Source organism: Wyeomyia smithii, chromosome 1 (genome assembly GCF_029784165.1).
Source record: "Wyeomyia smithii strain HCP4-BCI-WySm-NY-G18 chromosome 1, ASM2978416v1, whole genome shotgun sequence".
In the NCBI taxonomy this organism is placed as follows: domain Eukaryota; kingdom Metazoa; phylum Arthropoda; class Insecta; order Diptera; family Culicidae; genus Wyeomyia; species Wyeomyia smithii.
In genome coordinates, this window is record NC_073694.1 from 31203772 (window position 1) to 31222476 (window position 18705).

Consider the following 18705-nt stretch of genomic DNA (forward strand, 5'->3'; position numbering starts at 1 on the left):
ATGCGAGATTTGTGATCTGTAAAAGTTTTTTTTCTCTTTTGCCAAAGAAAGGTGGTGAATTATAAAAATGGCGAAATGTATTTTTTCCATTTTTTCCATTTTTTCCCCTTCTAGAGCCATTTTTTCTTGTTTTTGTTTTCAGAAAAATAGCGTGTTAGCAATCTGCCGTTCCAAGCATAGTTGTCCCATGTTCTACAGAAACCTTATGCACGCTGGGACAATTATGCTTGGAACGGCAGTAATCGTGTTATTCACAATTTTCGCTGAGTTTCTGGTGACATTATTCTTACTCGAGCACAATTGACGGTTTTAGAGAAAAGAGAATTGACACAAGTTTGTGTAACATACATGTGATGTATTGTGCATTTAAATGAAAATTATCAAAACGTCGCTGATGAACTAGCAACCAGGCTAATTTCCGATGTTTATTTTTGTTATTCTCGCAACACTGCAACCATCTCAGCAGCCACGGCGCTGTCAGTCCGGCTTACAAAAACAAATACATTGAAATCATTCCCGCAGTTCATGTTGTGTGAACACGCAGCTGTTCTATGTACTTGTAAAGTCGGAAGAAAGCTCGGAAGTCGGAAGTCCGACTTCCGAATTTTAATTTAGTGCTGACGCCACAATATCAATCTGCGGAATGATACTCACAAGGTACTTCGACTGAGGTGGAAATTGACCAAAACTGCCAAAAGATAAACGCTCAGAAAAGCCAACTTTTGTACTAAGGCTCGAATGAAAAAGTAGCAATTTACACAGCCTCCGATTCCGAATTTGTTTACAGCTCCAAGCGGAGTGAAATTTTGGTAATTGTTTTTTCTCTCACGCGTGGAGCCAATGATCTTGTGTGAAATTTTCACGTCGCTTGGCAAAAGCATCTCAATACGTTCATTGTAGTATGTATCATAGAAAACACTGCTGTTGGAATAATTAGAGTATCATCATTTGAGCTGATTATTTCCGATGCACAATATCTATTGAAATAAGCGAAACGGAATCCATCACATAAAACGTAGAACCATCTCGTAAAAGCCCGGATTGCTGCTTGATAAAAAAAGGTTCACATTTATCGCTTAAAAGTATTGATCGGTGAAATGGGTAAAATGTTGTTCAGCTCTGCGTTACATTTTATAAGCGTGTAGCTTGTTTATGTCAGTGCGACTGCGGATACTCAAATTCGTCAAATTGCTGCTTGCAGCTGACGTTTATTCTGCAGAGAGAATAAAAAATTGCTGCGGTACGTGAATTTTGGTGAAAAATTCTTGATCTGCTTATAAAAAAAGCAAACTTTGAATGTTTTCGTAAAAAGTGTTGAAAAAATCGGTAGGTTTCGCAAACCTAATATATTGAAACATTTGCCTGCGCGTTTTCTCCATCAGGTAAGTCTGTGTTTGCAAAGAAATAAATTTTTTATTATTAGTTTTCTAAGGGTGAAGCGATTGGGCAGGGAGATAAATATACTCAAGTTTGTTCCGCACAGTTATGCTTCGTTCTTCCTGTTAATACGATTCGAGGAAAAGAATTGACCTTCACCTCTGTGTTCGGTGCGGCAACTGTATCGTGCTGTCGAGAGACGACTTTTTCTTAGTCGTTCCCAAAATATGCAATACACTCTCTATGACGAACGTTAGCTTGACCGGTTCTACCGATTTTCGAACTAAGGCCGCAAAAACTATAACGAACAAATTTACGTTTTTGTTGTAAAAGTTATCTCCACTCTTCACGAGTTGAAGAACGCTATCACATGCATAGCAGAGCTCATCTAATTTTAGCACCTTCTTCGGTATCTGACTATACAGATGATTCCCTCTCGCTTGCCCTCTGCGCCGGTTTTGGCAATTTAATGACGACGGGTAGGACGTTTGTCTGCGTCTTTCCGCAGTCGGTGACGACGCGGTAAGCTGTTTACATTCCGATTGAAATGAAAACCAAAAAATAAAAAAAAACGCACCGCTGAGTGAATAAGATATAGTCATCTCGCGACAGCGCGAAAACTTATTACACATATAGGTAATATTTCTATAATTTTTTCTGATGTATTTTACGCTTCTCCGAACCAGGCAAAAATGTTTCTCATATTGTACGGCCCGCCAGTGCACGTGGGGTCAGTATGCCATTGATTCGGATGCGCGCCATCGGCACGGTTGCTGCAAGTCGACGTCGCCGTTTCTTCTCTTCGAGTAGTTTAGGTCTAAACTAAGGAAACACGTTTAGGCCCCAGTGGTAGAAAATAAAAAAATAACGACTGTGTCCAGGTCGAAAATACCAGCCCCAATCGTATGTGTTGTGTTCGCTACCGACTGATAAGATAGTGTTGTGCAATTAAATAGACTGGGACTTCTTTATGCGACGGATTAGGATATCCACACAGTAGTAGTCCAGTATTTTCATTGGTTGAGAGACAGTGTTATGAAATTGGAGGATATGAGACCGCGGGATCGAAGCAGCACTAGCGTCTTCCGCACGCTATACAACGGTGGCGCTTATCATGGAGATTTGTACGGGCCACGACTTGCTTGCAGCAGTAAAGGTAAGCGTTTAATAGCAAACAAAAATAAAAGCTGATTACTACTTGTACTGTTATGGTACCCCGTCGTACGTAAGGTGATACTGTCATATGGCGTCAGGACAAAAGCCGTGCAAAAATAGTCACTAAGCAAAGGGAATTGGTTGCTCACGGCACTGACCGTGATTTTTTTTTGTTGCGTTTAGTATGGGGAAACTTTTCGATTTAGTTGTGGCTGGTTTACTAATGTCGTCAATAAATGAGGAACGTGAACGGAAAATTAGCACGGTTTGATAATTTTCGAATAGGTTAAATAATACATGAAATGATAAATTATAAGATATCGAATAACGATAGATTGTGGGTTATCAGTTGATTTGATTTCTTGTTGAGTGATCTCACGCCAATTCTCTCAGCCATTGGCAATACTTTTTCAGACTTCAGTGAAATTTTGTGGATTTCAGTTTTATGTGAAAAAAATTTAAAAATAATATAAGAAATTCAGCTTTTCGATATGATGTTTTTTTACGAAATTTCGAGCAAAAAAAAAAGCAAAGCCTTGGTACTACATTCTGATACAGAACTCGATCTTCTGTTTATTAGACACAGACTTCGCAGCCAATTGTTAAGTGTACAGGACAATTGCGGGGTTAGCGCTGCGATCCTACTGACACTAATCTCTCCCGAGCCGGGACTCGAACATACGTACATATGTGTGTATTTCTTCAGTGTTATGTATCAACACTTCGTACTTGATATTACTTACATTGGTCTTTATATCGCCTGACCGAAACTCTGTTGTTTTAACAATAGTTGCAATATAGATTACCCTGCATCAATTATCTCCCGAACAGCTAAGATTGATTTTTATTTGAGGCTTTGTTTAATTATTTTATTTTATTTGATCTTACTTTATTTTCTGTATGACCAATCTTAGCGTTTATTTATCGCTGGTTCGTTCTGGATAAATGTTACTACAAAGAGCATTTATAATATAATAAATTTATGTTAGGGCGTTTATATATCTTACGCCAAACCAAATTATGGCCTTGCTCCGAATCATATTCCAAATAGTTTTCCAGACTTTATTATTATTTGGTTTGATTATGTCGAACTTTATTGCAACTAAATATTCTCTTGCTCTTTTCAACTCAGTAAACTTGCGCTTCTAACTTCGAGCTACTTTTTCCTTCTCTCAAACTTCACTTTTCCTTATAAATTTTTCTACTAACTTCTTTCGCCTTACTTGCACTTTTCTTATCCTTTTTATTTTACTATCTGTCAATCGGCAGTTAAACCCGCTACACCGTCTGTACACGCCACCACAGTGGTTTTGGCGCGTTACTTCGCAACATTTACTAATTAGCTCTTTCATATTTTTCAGACAGCATCGATCTCATCCAACGGCTGGACCTGTGGAAGCAGCTCAAGGTACACAAGGGATGTGTCAATACCCTTTTTTGGAGCGAGGATGGTCAACTGTTGCTGTCTGGTTCTGACGATCAGCATATCGTAATCAGCAGTCCCTTCACTGGCAAGACTCTGTTTCAGCACAAAACGACTCATAGGGCAAATATTTTCAGTGCAAGATTTTTACCACAAAGTAACAATCGTGAGATTGTGTCCTGCTCTGGAGACGGTATCGTGCTGTACACAGAGCTGAAAGAGGAGGAATCGGATTGGAGTGGATCTAACTACTTCAACTGTCATAGCACTGGAACTACGTATGAGGTTTTGACGGTACCAACGGAACCGCGTTCATTCATGAGCTGCGGTGAAGACGGAACGGTTCGATTGTACGACCTGCGGAAGATGAATCGCTGTTTGAGAACATGTTGCAAGGACAACATACTGATATTGAACCCGTCAGGGGTGACCACTATGACATTGTCGCCGATTACGATGAACTATATTGCCGTCGGAAGTTCGGACAGCCACGTACGGATCTTTGATAGACGGTTTCTAAAGTTGGTAGATTGTAATTCGCCAGGATCACCGAACGAACGACACACCATTCCGGTGAAGATGTTCACGAATCCTTCCATGGAGAAGAGATCGTTCCGTGTGACCTCAATTGCCTATAGCCAGGATGAGTGTGAATTGCTGGTGAGTTTTTTGGTTTTTATCGTTTCAGTAGGACTATCCTCGGAGCAAATTCAAATATCTCTTGCATCTCATGAAATGTTCTTTGTAATGGTTTGAACTTCAATAACTGTGCCAAAATCTAACTGGGTTTCTTCTTGTTTTAAAAAATTATAAGCACCGTATTTCCAAATTAATAGATGAGCAAAAAAAAAAGATGAATTAATCTTATTGTTACTTTGTAAGAATCTCTCCTCTGTTTTTTCTTGCTTTCGTTCGCTTTTTGCAAGAGAAAATATATTATATTGTTCGTTTAAGAATACTGCAAGAGGCAAAACTATGTAACAATTAACAATTTAAAAAATCATGTCCCGCTATTTACACAGGTCAACTACTCTTCCGATCATCTGTACTTGTTCGATGCAACCAAAGACGGAATCGAGGTGACTGCGGCTCAAGCGTCCAGCAGCTCGGACAAGGGCAAACGGGGCTCCAAAACGCAGCACAGTGTTGACAGCCCGCCGCCGGTACGTCGGTTGCGTTTGCGTGGGGACTGGTCCGACACGGGACCGGATGCTCGTCCGGCTCGCGAGATGGCTTCCCGGGTATTTGGGGTCGGCCAGGCTCGTCCACAACTTCAAGCTACGATTATGCATCGTATGACCGAGGTTTTGTCGCGAATGTTGGCCGACCCTCGAACGCGAATCGGATTGACCCACACGAACGAGCTGACGAACGACAGCGACCTGGCGAATGTGGTGGACGATTTTCGCACTTTCGCCAGCAGCACGGCTGCCCAAGATACCGCGACTGGGCAACGCGATCAAGAACCACAACCATCTACTAGTGGAACACAGCGAGAAAGTCCTCCTACAAATAATGACGATGCTGAAGATGAAGAAGACGACGATGACGATGACGATAATGATGACGACAAACGTGTTGAATTAAACCAAAGAAAAAAGTCTGATAAAAAGCAGACAGAGTCTTCGTATGAAGAGAAGCTGAGCGCGCTAAACGATCTCGAACAAAAAGTTTTAAACTACGATTATGTGATAAGAAAGTTTGTTGGCCACAGAAATGCACGGTAAGTTTCTAATAGATTGAAACAAAATGTTCAAGCAATTTCAACTTTTTCCGTCACTCAACAGTACCGTGATTAAGCAAGCCAATTTCTGGGGTAACAATTATATAATGTCAGGTTCAGACTGCGGACACGTATTCACATATGAGCGCGCCACGGGTCGGTTAGTGATGTTAATGGAGGCTGATCAGCACGTGGTTAACTGCGTCCAGCCTCACCCAACGCTGCCAATTCTGGCTACATCTGGAATTGATTACGACATTAAAGTTTGGTCCCCAATGGATGAAGAGATAACTCGTTTCGATCGGGAGGCAGCCACCAATGTAAGTTATTTCATGCAAAAAAATCAAAAAATGTTTTTTTCCTAGCAACATTATTTTTTTAGCTCATGGAACGCAACGCCGTAATGCTGGAAGAAACCAAGGACACAATTACGGTGCCGGCCTCTTTTATGATACGAATGCTGGCGTGCATTCATTCGCTACGGAATCGCCGCAGTGCGGTCCAAGCCGCTACGGTAGGCAATGATAGTGATAGTACCTCACGGGAGGGCAACAATAACAATGGCGATAATAACGGCGGCGACTCATCCCAGAACAACGGAACCGACTCGTCGTCCGACGGTGGATCGCCGAAACACTATCTTCAGCTTTAGGTTAAGAACGGGAAATGTATTATTACACACGCTTGAGGAGCCTCTAATTTTTAAAACTTGTCTCGCCCTCGCAATTCCACAGGGGAAAGTGAAATCTAAACTAATTCGTTTATATAATGGTTTGTGTATTAACATCTCAGTCGACATCGTAGACAAGCACGATGTGATTTTGTTGTATAAATATTTATATGAAATAAAAATTAATAATAGCTAAATGTAACTAGTGTTGAGTTTCAGCGATTTGATTTTTTGCGTAAATTTGGGTCCCTTTAGATTTTATTCAATTTGTATGTGAATTGTTGGACTTCAAGTGGTGAGGAGTTGATAACCTGGAAAAAGCGATAAACTTAGTTCCGGGTTTCACAAGTTTCTGTTTTCAATACGGCAACAGCTAAGTAAGAGGACGCTACGCGATCACTTGCGCGTTAACCATATTTCAGTGGCAGAGGAAATGCTTCGCCAACCCGTAAGGCTGTTCAATAAGATGGCGCGGCTCAAAACAGCGTCTATTCTTCTTGTTAGGGGCGGCTGATCCAGCGTGAAACACGAATTAGTGAAGGTTTTACAAGCCGTAGCCGTGAACATCATTTGTACAGGAAACAACAATTGTAAATACAGACCGGAACCGGAACGAAAATTGACTAACGATTGGAAACTCGAATCTGTTGGGCAAATCAGACATTGTACAACAGTAAACTCAATTCGATTTTCGAACGGATTCCCTTATAATCCGCGATCTGTGCACCCGCGACGCTGGACCCATAACCTGCTGGGCATATTGGACCTTGTACAACAAATAAAAACGCGATTTATCGCATCCGCCTGTTTTTGGGATCGACAGTATAGGTTTTCACTCAAGGTAGACTGGAGTGAGGCACGCAATACGAGAACTGCTAGTCCCTCAATTTTTTGGAAAGTACCCGCAGTATTTTTAACTTGATGAAGGTCCGCAAGCTGGACATTGTAGCGCTGCAGGAGGTCTGCTGGAAGAGAGTGTCCGTACAAAACTTTCAATGGTTCAACGCTCAAGGCGGCCAGGAGGAGGATTTTTAGACCGGTTATTGGGAAGATCAGCGCACACCGGCGGTTGGTGAACATACGTCGTACCTACTTCCAGCATACGCTCTCATATAGGTACACCTGGAGATTACCGGGTCCTTTGTTTAAACGTGGAAGCGATATAAACAAAAACGAAGACGGGCATCAGGCCAATCTTTTCCGGGACAAAATGCGCCACCTGAAAGGGCTGGTGTGTGAGGAAATGAAGCGAGCTTTGTGTCGGGAATATCAAGTCCCTACGCACCACCTATTCCATTTAAGGCCGCTTAAGATGCCATCGACAGTGTAGAGCTTTGGAAATTTATGGACGAAAATGGTTTCCCTGTAGCACTAACAAAACTGGTCAAGGCCCGAAGGACGGTATACAGTAGACACGCCCATTTGCAACACGCAAGGGACTTCGACAAGACGACGGTCTCATCTGCCTCCTGTGCTTTAAGGTGTTATGAAATGTGCGCCTTTAACACGCGCGGCACGATCTTCAATAAATCCAGCTAGTTCATCTGCTTCGCTGAGGACTTGTCGAAAAGACGTTTCAGACGGTTGCTGACCAGTATACCAAGCTGAAACGTTAAGCAGAAGTGGTTGGATTGAAGGTGAAGTATTTGCTAGCAAGGAGAACCGAACGCGATAGGGCTCGCAAAAGCCGTAGCAAAGTAATCGGTGGAGATGAGTTCAAGGTGGTTGACAGTCCACATAAGCACTGATGATGGTTGCATGTAGCAGCCGAAATACGTATCTGCGGACGGTATTCGATTTTTTTGTAGTAAAATTAAATGGAAACATAACCTATTCTCAATATTCGGTTGACGATTTGTTTGCCCCCGTGCGTCCTGTACAAGACGCGTATAAGACCGGTAGTCCTCTACGGCAGCGGTTCTCAACCTGGGGTACGCGTACCCCTGGGGGTACTCGAAAGCCTTCAGGGGGTACTCGAAAGCCTTCAGGGGGTACGCGAAAGAAAAATCAGTAATGGCGGACAAAGCAATTTTTCTCTATAATACTTCATTTGTTGGTCAATCTAGCCCCTAAAACATGATCGTAGCAATCAAACAAGCTACAGTTGAATTTGGAACCTTCACTAGACTACCACAACATGATCTACCATTACTCTCTCCCACTCGGCATGAACATTCCAAGCCAGGGGGCACAATCGCCATGAAAAATATCGCCAAGGGGTACGCGGATAAAAAAGGTTGAGAACCGCTGCTCTACGGACACGAAACATAGACAATGCTAGAGGAGAATTGCAAGCACTGGCTGTTTTCGAACGACGTACGCTAAGGACCATCTTGAAGATGAAGAATGAACCACGTGCTGTCGCAACTCTACGGCGAGCTCAGTGACCAGAAAGTCGCTAACGCTAGAAGGGTACAATAAGCGTAATATTGAGTGGTTTGTGAGAATGTTCACAAACCACTCAATAACCATCTTATCTAGATTATTATTATATCATTCGACGACAATCTACTTAACACAAGACATCAAGTTCCCAGGTGCTGTTCTATCTGAATTCTCATTCTGGGTTTCTCGTATTCAGCTGCTAAAGAGGTAAGACACATTTCCGACTCTCGCAACGAAAGGAGAGATTACACCGAATGGAAAAATTCACAAACATGTTTTCAGTGAGCGCTTGACAATGTTTCATTGCAGTAGAGCCAAATTTTTGTGTCCATTTTAAATCATGGATGCCATTACTCCTGTTTTTTTGGGTTGCGTGTGGGTGGGATGATTTGCGCTGATTATCAATCACTTTATTTGCGACTCGTGAATTTAAAATAAATGAGCTCAGCTACAAACATCACCGCGCTAACAATGATACCAATAACCAGTAGATAAAACGGAAACTGCATGTCCACTACGGTGAGCACCTTGAAGTCCGAGTTCTGCGAGTCCCGTATTCGTTCCCAGTGATGCAACGTAACGTTGTAATTCATTTCCCCGATCCAGTGGTTAATCAAGCCCCCATTCAACATACTTAGCAGAACAGCATTGATCTGCTCTAGCAGTACCGAATGGCGCCCCGCCACGTACGCTAGATTGTACAACCGTGGACATTCCGGAATCATGAACAACTGCTTGGTGGATATGTAGATGGCATTATCCAGGTTAAGTGTGGCTCGTCGAGTGACCGTTGCTAGACGGTCAGTTTTAGAAACAATACTAAGCAAGGATTGATTTGTTGGTCTAAAGATCAGTTTGCTGCGTAGGGATTCCATTATGGCACTGTAGTTGGCGGGAAAAACGTCATCCATAAACCCGGCGTATTTAACCGGAATGCGTATGTCAGCAGCATCCAACTGTTGTAGACTACTAATGTCTTTATAATAAACGGGATTGACGAATATGGACGACAGTCCCGACTGGAACATGGATACGAATATCAAGCTCACTAGTAGAATACCGAACAAAAACAACCGTTCTGTTCCGGACTTTGTGAATCGACGGTACGGAGCACTCACAAGAAGGATATAGGTATCGACACCTATTTGGCATAATTTGCGGTATAACGGAGCATCCCGGGTGGTATCGGAAAGATTGAACAACGTTGCGAGGTGGTATCGCTCCTGGCGGGTCCTCGCTCTCATTCTAATCCCAGTTCTCAAGACAATCCACACGACAGTACAAATCATACCCATCAAAAACAGCAATCCCCAAAGATCGGTAGGAAAGATGGTGATCGGTAACAGATACTCCGGCACTCGGCTAGCTTTCTTCACCAAACAACAAAGCTCGTCGGTGTAAACTCCAGCGGTGAACTCAATATCCCGACTGAAGTAATCCTTAATGAAAAATCCAACGAATGTGATATCACTGTCGTGACGCATCAACCGACCAATTACACCGTTGAATGTTCCATTCGGTAGAAGACTTCCAAAGTTATCTTTATCTGGTAGCAAACGAACAGCTGAAAGTGATCGCAGGTTAGTGGACAAAAAAATGATTTCGGTTCGATCTAAATTACCAGTGAAATTGAGAGCCTTCACAAAGGCGTCACCAACCATGACATCCGCTCCGGTGAAAAAAATTGTGGTGTTCGGGACCGGGACACTGTACGTAGACCAAAACATATCGATTCGCAGCGGGTAGCCTTTGAAATCTCCCTGAGGCACAGTGGGTGTACCGCCAACTTCGGCCAGTTCGACCAGTAAACCAAACGAACTACCGTTTCGTGAAAAAGGATCATACGTGTGTATATGAATTCCATCCAAGAGAAACACTCGGAAGACGCCTAGGCTCCTCCAAATGGATCTAAACAGCTTCCAGGTTCGGTCTCGCGTAAGCTCTTCATCACTGCCCAGCACAACAAAGTACGTTGCCGCAGGATCCAGCAAGCATTTCATTAACGTATCAAAAATCGTTATGTTCGCAAACACTATATAACCTTGGTCCTGATTCTGATCCCAAATTTTCGCAAACGTTTCGTACGAATGATCCCACTTGAAAAATTTGAACTCATCCTCAAAAACCCTCTCCATCGTGTTGATTGCATCGGTCGAATTAACCAGCTTAGTGGAAAGCAAAGATCGATCGCATCCTTTTCCGGCATTTAGTGCTTGCTCGTAGATACGGAAACGTTTCCGCTGCAGAATGCCACTAGTGTTTGCTCCACCGCTCCGTATCAGATAGTCAATCTGATCTATTTGATCCGGTTCCCGGCTTCCAATTACGATATCGATACTGTCGATCCGGTTGAAGATAGCCACTAAGTGCGCCTGGACTGTCGTATTACGTAACCAGTCGAGTTTTTTGGAAGCAAGCGCGTTCCAGTGGCGACCGTTGAGGTATAGGAAAGCGATGGTGACCAACGATAAGCGAAACATTTTATTACCGTACACTAACCGGTCAAGCAGAAGGCCACCTCTCGAGTGGGCAGATTCCCACGGTGCGAACACCAATTCATTTGTCTGCGAGTGATTTTGGGGAGAAACCTCTGTCCAGGCCAGGGATGTTTGCTCATTAGTCAGGATAATATATTGTAACACCGCGCGCGTCATTCAACACGTTGTCCTAGACGATTTCGATGGTCAAATTGGATGCTTTATGCGAACAAAAAGCGGTTATATTTTATTCATCAATAAAGCTTAACCATGTATGTTCGGTTCGCATGGCACGACGTATAATATAGCTGGACTTCAGGCTAAATTTCGGTTCACTGCCCCTGGTTTATTTACAGCACCATGAATGGAGGTAGTGCATAATGTAAGTGCAAATCCGAAGAGTCAATGTTGTCCGAAAATCAGTGTAAAAGTCTATGACATTTCCCGTCTTTTTATTCCATTCGTCTCCAATTTTCCGGTAAATTTTTTACCGAGTCTTGAAAACAAATATTTAGAAAATAATCGACACCAGTTTAAAATATATAAGAACATAGAGAATAAAATTTTATTTGAAAGCAAATGAGTTGAGAAAAGTTAAAACCTTGTAATATTTAAAAATTGCCGACTAGCCCAAAACAAAATTCAGATAACGTATGGTACATATTTATTTTCTCACAATAACATTTGCTCACATGAGCCGAGTGCTCCTGGCCACCCTAATCTAGCTGGTGTGCCCTTAAGTCTTTCCCACATTTTTAAGCTAACCTAACTTGATATTCACTTCGGCCTTCCGCAAACCTGCGCCGTTAAAAATCACTGCCCTGCTGTGCAGCCTGCATGCCGTGGTAGCTGTGTCGTCCTTTTGTCGCAGGTTTGAACGCGCGGCCCAGCACCACTTCGATCGGTCCTTGATGGCATCCGAAGAACACACACCCCGGCCTCGCATGCGCACCTTTTCCACTGCGTTGTCCAGCACAGCGGCCTCGAAATGCGTGATTGCCGGTACCGGCACGAGTCCACTGTAAAACGCCCTCACCGTGTGAAGACCGTCCGGGACCTTGAATGAAAGTCGGGAAAAAGAACCCCTTAGCGGGGTCTGATTCCGTCTTGATGATGTTCTTTCGAGCTGTAGGTTTTCACGGTTCACAGTGATGTTTTTCTGAGCTGTAGATTTTTACGGTGAGCTGAGCTGGAGGTAGTTCACGCTGCTTGACAGTGACCGCCGTGTTCCTCTTCTAATTGCTGTCTCGTGGTTTACACGAGGCGAAAGTTTTCTAGTGCCGGCAACTGCTCTCGTGTTTCGCTTCAGACTGTCTTCGCGGAAGTCATCATGACGTTTCGATGATGAGATGTTGTCAAGCAAATTAATCCGATGGCAGAAAGTTTCAATACAAAGAGCCTTTATTTTCGGTTTGCGGGGGGGGGGGGGGGGTGGTATTCCACTAGCTTAGATTCTTTTTTCGGTTTATGTACCCTAAATATTTTTTTCTACGCTACAACCCTGGTGTGTAAATCACGAGCGAACTTTTCACTCAACTTAGAACAAAATCAAAACTGAAAAGAGGAAGTTAATACCAAAAATTAAAATTCATTTAAAAATAACAAATATCATATGAAAATGTAACGAAAATGGGAAAAATCAATAAGACTCAGTTTTGTACCGATATCACATATTATTAAATATTTTATGCAGAATATATATGGAAAAATATTAACGAGAATAAAAAGGGATAAATAATCGCATTAATATTTTCCGAAAATCCATGCGAATTCATTATACAAGACCTTTAAGTATTTGCGTCTAAAATGTTACTGGTTACTAAGCAGAATTGTTGTCAACTATTATTGCAAACTGGACCTTTTTCACCATTTCGACGCAATTTAACATAAGAGTACTGTCAATTGAAAAAAGTCACAAACAAATAAAGGGCGAAAATAACAGAAACGATGAACGTAAAAAAATCGAAATAACTAAAAAGATAAATCAAAGAAATAGTTATCGGTTTCCGTTATACTCTACTAGAAAATTTTTTGGAAACAAATATTGAAATTCAGTCCGCGCAAATATATATTTCGACTGTGACGTACAGTCTTCCTCAGTGCTTATGTGGACTGGTAAAGAGCAAAGCGTAAATCCTGTTTTTTTTTATTTTTAGTAGGTAAAAATGAGAAATTTAGCACTCTTAATTGGAGTTAGGTAGGGAATTATGCGGTCGATTGTTTACCGTACCATGTCTGGGGTTTTTGGGGAGCAGATTGAATAGCCATGAGGGGTGATTACCTGCGTCTTTGTTGAGAAGCGTGCATGGTTTCAAGTTTCTTTATAGTAAACTTAGCTCCACAACTCTGGAATGCTATTCACTTCATTTAAAACTTGCCAAAGAATTTCCTTTTAAATTCCAAAATTTTCTTACTAAAGTTAAAGTAGCCGAAAAGTGTGAAGGGGAAAGAAAACGAAAATTGGGATTGAAAAAGTTAAATCAACTGCTTCTACGAAATAACAGTAGTAGAAAGACTCCTCATTGACGACTTTGTGACCAATAGGTCTTCGTACGAGTTTTCACATCCCCAGCAAAATCTTCTAAATATGGGCCTTAACTTCGCAATTCCTTCACGACCCAATATTGAACAATCGATCATCGATATAGAAGCTGGGATGGACAGTTGTAAACTATCCACAGAACTAACTGGTGAAGTACGCCAAATTTTTTCAAAAATTACTAAGACACTGCTACGTCATGAAAATTCGTCTGATATAAAGACAGTTGAGGAATTACGTAAAAAACCTGTTTTCTATTTAAAAGCAGATAAGGGAAACAAAACCGTTATCATGGACAAGTCTGACTATGATGAACAAATTACCCAAAAAAATTGATAAAGGTCCATATTGGCAACTGCGGCTTAATCCTCTTGCTGATATGGTAAAACGTGTCGAAAGTACAGTAAAAGAATGCAAACCCGTTTTGGGTAATGCGTTACAAAATCTTCGTGTTTCAAATCCAGTTCTTCCAAGAATAAAGGGTCTCCCCAAAATTCACAAACCTGGAAATGAAATGAGAGAAATTATCTCAGCGGTAGGGGCTCCCCCAGAAAAATTTGCTAAATGGCTGGTAAAAGAATTTCAAGCCATTTCCAAGAAATTTCCAAGTCGATCAGTAAAGAGCACCGGAGATTTCGTTGAAAATTTACGATCCTCGGGTAACATCCAATCTGATGAGATAATGGTTTCATTTGACGTTACGGCCTTATTTCCTAGCGTTCCAGTGAATGAAACCTTAAACCTTTTAGAGGACTGGCTTCTTTCCCAATATTCTGATAATACTTGGAAAAAGAAAGTTGACAGTTTGTTGAAACTTTCACGCCTTTGCATGAAAGAAAACTACTTCACATTTCGTGGTAAATTTTACAAACAGACTAAAGGGGCACCAATGGGGAATCCTCTTTCTCCCTTTCTATGTGAGCTCTTCATGGCAAATATAGAGAGTACATTAGAGAAGAGGAACATCTCACCGATTCGATGGTAGAGGTATGTGGATGATATTTTTTGTATTTTGAAAAGGGCGGATCTTGAAACTTTTTTCATATCCCTTAATAATACCCATAAAAATATAAACTTCACAATTGAAAAAGAACTTAACAACAGACTCCCTTTCTTGGACGTCGTTGTAGTTAGAAAGTTTACGGACTTGGAATTTGAAATTTATCGGAAACCCACGAATACAAAACGGGTAATATCTAACACTTCAAACCATCCCTTCCAGCATAAAATGGCATCCTTCCATCATATGATCCACCGCATGGAAACTTTACCTCTAAGTGAAGTAGCCAAGCAAAAGGAACTGGAATATATTTTCGAAATTGCTAAACTTAATGGCTACAATGAAAGTATCATTCAAGCCATTGTTGATAAAAAGAAGCGTGCTCAAATTCGGAAATCTTTTACAACACTCACCCCAATAACAGAAGATCTGAAAAGGGTAGCCGTTGAATATAACGTTAACTTGACACGCCCACTTCGTTCAAAATTTCGGAAATTTGGGATGGATATTGTCTACACTAGTAGAAATACCCAACTCAAAACAAAATTGGGGTCTACCAAAGACCCTATTGATACCCTGAACAAAGCTGGAATTTATAAAATTGCATGCAGTCACTGTGACATGGTTTACATTGGACAAACTAAACGTAACCTAGGGATACGTTTCAAAGAACATTTCGCAGAAGTGACAAAAGCAAGTAAAGTTTCAAAAAATGCCCCACCACACCTTTCCAAATCAATAGTGGCTGAACATATTTTTAACGAGGAACATCCACTAACTTCGGATAACATTCACCTCCTCCGCCCCGTTGATAATTTATGGAAATTAGACGTAGCTGAAAGTTTAGAAATTTATAAAAATATGCACGCAGACAGCTTTTGGAAATTACTAAACTGAAAAACATGATTAATATGAACTGACAAAAATGGGAAGAATAGATGATATTGATAACAATGCGATCATAGCTAACAAAGATCGGAGCAAGCTGTGAATTTTACTTCAAAACTTTTTCGTTTTTGTGTATATTTATTTTAACTTACATTATTTCATTCAGAAATGAATGTTGATTAACAAGTTGGCCACCGATGCGAAATTCGTATTTTGGCCAAATTTTCTGATGACCATAAACATCTATTACAGTATTTGACGAAAAAGATGTAGGAAAAATGTTATTCTTACCATGCCACCGTTTAAGAGACCGTTTATGGCTGTTTTAAAAGGTTTATCAAATGATCAGACTGTTGATGAAATTAAAGATTGTTTAACAGAACTATTGGTTGGTAAATGGCTGGGCGCGTGTAACTTGAGACCCTAATGTGGTCACTCGCCTTTGTCTAGCAACTCCTATACCAACCTCCACGAGGTGCCGACCGGGATACGAGTAACCTTAGCGGAGATCGGGTATCAAACCCCCGGTGGATACTTTCATCGTAAGCTAGGACAGGACGTGACAAGTGGCTTCTAGTTAATCTTCTTTCCGTTCAAAATTGCCCTCATAAAACATTTTAATTTTTCGGCACGATTGCCAGTGTCGCCAAAAATATTTAATAAAGGAAATTTCAATAGACCTTTTTACGTACGAATATGTTAGTGCAACTAGTTGAGGAAAATATTTACAAATAGCTGTTTTGTTCGCAATTCTATGTTTTTAGCAGCTGGAAAAATATTCAGTTGAACACTCATTATATGTTTTAAACTTGTTTCTGAATAAATTTTTTCCTTCGTGATCAGAAATCGGAAGAAGCTGCTGAACATAATCGACTAAAAATGGTAAAAAGTGATAAAAGTCGAAGCAACGAGATGCGATGATTTACAATTTGGAGGAAACAAAAGCAACTTTACACGGGTTAACACGTTCACTAGTGTGCGTAGCTGAAAAGTCACTTATCTCTATACCTAGGGTTTTTCAAGTTCTGGGTTACAATTATAATTAGTTACTTAATATGGGTACTCAATGAATCTCGAATTGATTTGAAGATATATTTTGGATTTATTTGAACTAGTCATAAATTCAACTTATTCCTCTTGCTTTTCTTGAATTAAATCTGCAATCGTTTATCATAAGTAGTTTAAAAACATGATTAATATTGCGAATGTTAATTTTCACAGATCCGGTGTATGAAAATGTTTCGAAAAGTTGTTGAACGAAACACAGTTCATCCACTTGGTATGCAGGAACAGTGTAAACCAAAAATATCGAAAGTTTTTGCTGCACGGCCAACCATACCGACTAAGAATAAAACTTAACAGTGCGCTAAATAAAATCGACCAATCAGAGAGGGCTTCCAGTTTGACAGAACTTTGGGTGACAGCCGAGTCTTCGGCAACCAGCTCGGCTGAATATTCTCGGCAAAATAGAATTTCGGGAAACCAGTGTTTGACAGATGTAATTTTAAACCGAGAATTTCGGTACGCATTTGACTGCGCTCTCGGCAAATCTAACCGAGAGACGGCAAACTAGTCCAACGACCTTTAAGTTTTATAAGCTGAATGTTTCGGCTCAGTTTAGAGGCGATTTTTCAGCGGAATCCAATCGCAGAGAATAATTTCGCGAGAATCCAGTAGTTTTCTTTCAAAAAATAAATTATAAGATGAATTTTAATAAGTAACCAAATTTATTCATTTTGAGGATTGAATGTTTACAGAATATTTACGTTCTCCTCTTGCGGTTTCTGTCGAACCGCGTCCATTTTTTTCTGAGGTGCTTTTTCCGCTCGGTGCTCGTTTGCACCTGAGGTGCTGCACGACTTTTACAACTACACTGTCAGTTCGCACGAGTCTGTCCTACACTTTTTTCGACTTCCAGCTTGTGAACATCTATAGTTTGCAAAAATTGTAGCAGAACTATTATCTGCTTTCTGTGTGCTCGTGCACAATTGTGCTAATAAGTACAAAGAAAAATGGCGGCCAACCCGTTTTTGAGAATGAAAGCTGTGTTACCGAAACTCGGCAACGAACAAAATTCATGTCGAGATTTTAGTAATGTTTTTGCTGACCTCGATATCAACAGTGTTTAACGATAAATTCGGCAAAAAAATCAGACGTTTCAGAGTTTCGTTAAGCTTAGTTTTTTTGGCGAAGTCTCGGTAAAATAATCTGACGACTTTCGGCAACCGGGTGTTTTTGCTGAAATATCGGTTGAATCCCAAGTTGCTGATTGAAGTGATTGAGCCGATTGAGTGTGTAAGATGGCAGTCCCATCAGCAGGATGTAGGTATCGCGACCCTGGTAAGGTAGCATACCGAAATCTTTCCTATCCACGAACAGCGGAACAATCGACAAAATCCTTGACTCCTAACACGGGAACAGAGAACGGAAAACGATTGAAAGTTGGGTACTTGGAACGTCCGATTTCTTAATGAACCGGCGCTAGATGGCTAGCTTGCTCGAGAACTACAGCGGCAAGGAAACGATTGCGAATGTGCCAGAAAACGACGGACGAGAGGAACCGTGCCAGGAGCCACATGCTCACTGTGGCTACGCGTCAAAACAGAGAGATACGGGGAGCTGCCGAAAATAGAGTCCGCCGTAGGAAGAAGCAGGTGCCTGCAAGCGCAGAAGACAACTTTGCTAGAAACGACGTGCGGAGCTTCTATAGAACAGTCAACAAAGTCGGAAGTAGGAATTTTCCTGTGCCGGTAATGTGTAATGACAAGGGCGGCAACCTGCTTACAAATAAACCGACGGTTGCAGCCAGGTGCAAGGATCACTTTCAGTTGCTATTGAACGGTGAAAAGCGAGAGGAGCAAAACAGGAACGGGATGAGGGTTATGAGCGACGAAAAGCTGAGGAGCCTTTAAAAAAGAAGGGGGTTAAAAAGGCGTTTAGTGAGCTGAAAGACGTCAAGGCCGCTGGGAAAGATAATACCCCACCCAAGCAGCACTTGCAACATGTTTTCAAATGAGACTACTCAATATTTGTTGTTTCAAAACTTTTTAACGGTGCAAGAAACTTTT

The 18705-nt window shown here is 41.3% G+C and overlaps 2 protein-coding genes across 2 annotated transcripts; one reads left to right on the forward strand and one right to left on the reverse strand.

Annotated features, from left to right (window-relative positions):
• Window positions 1-1177: 1177 nt before the first annotated feature.
• Window positions 1178-6550, forward strand: LOC129717995 (DDB1- and CUL4-associated factor 6-like). The gene is made up of 6 exons (XM_055668365.1): window positions 1178-1382; window positions 2064-2533; window positions 3894-4615; window positions 4978-5678; window positions 5743-5998; window positions 6061-6550. The coding sequence occupies exons 2-6, from the start codon at window positions 2413-2415 to the stop codon at window positions 6328-6330; spliced, it is 2070 nt and encodes a 689-aa protein (XP_055524340.1). The 5' UTR covers window positions 1178-1382; window positions 2064-2412; the 3' UTR covers window positions 6331-6550.
• Window positions 6551-9143: 2593 nt separating this feature from the next.
• Window positions 9144-11213, reverse strand: LOC129716680 (uncharacterized). Its single transcript, XM_055666514.1, has 2 exons — window positions 10355-11213; window positions 9144-10297 (listed from the first exon to the last, which is right to left on the reverse strand). Exons 1-2 carry the CDS (start codon window positions 11211-11213, stop codon window positions 9144-9146), a joined length of 2013 nt encoding a protein of 670 aa, XP_055522489.1.
• Window positions 11214-18705: the final 7492 nt, after the last annotated feature.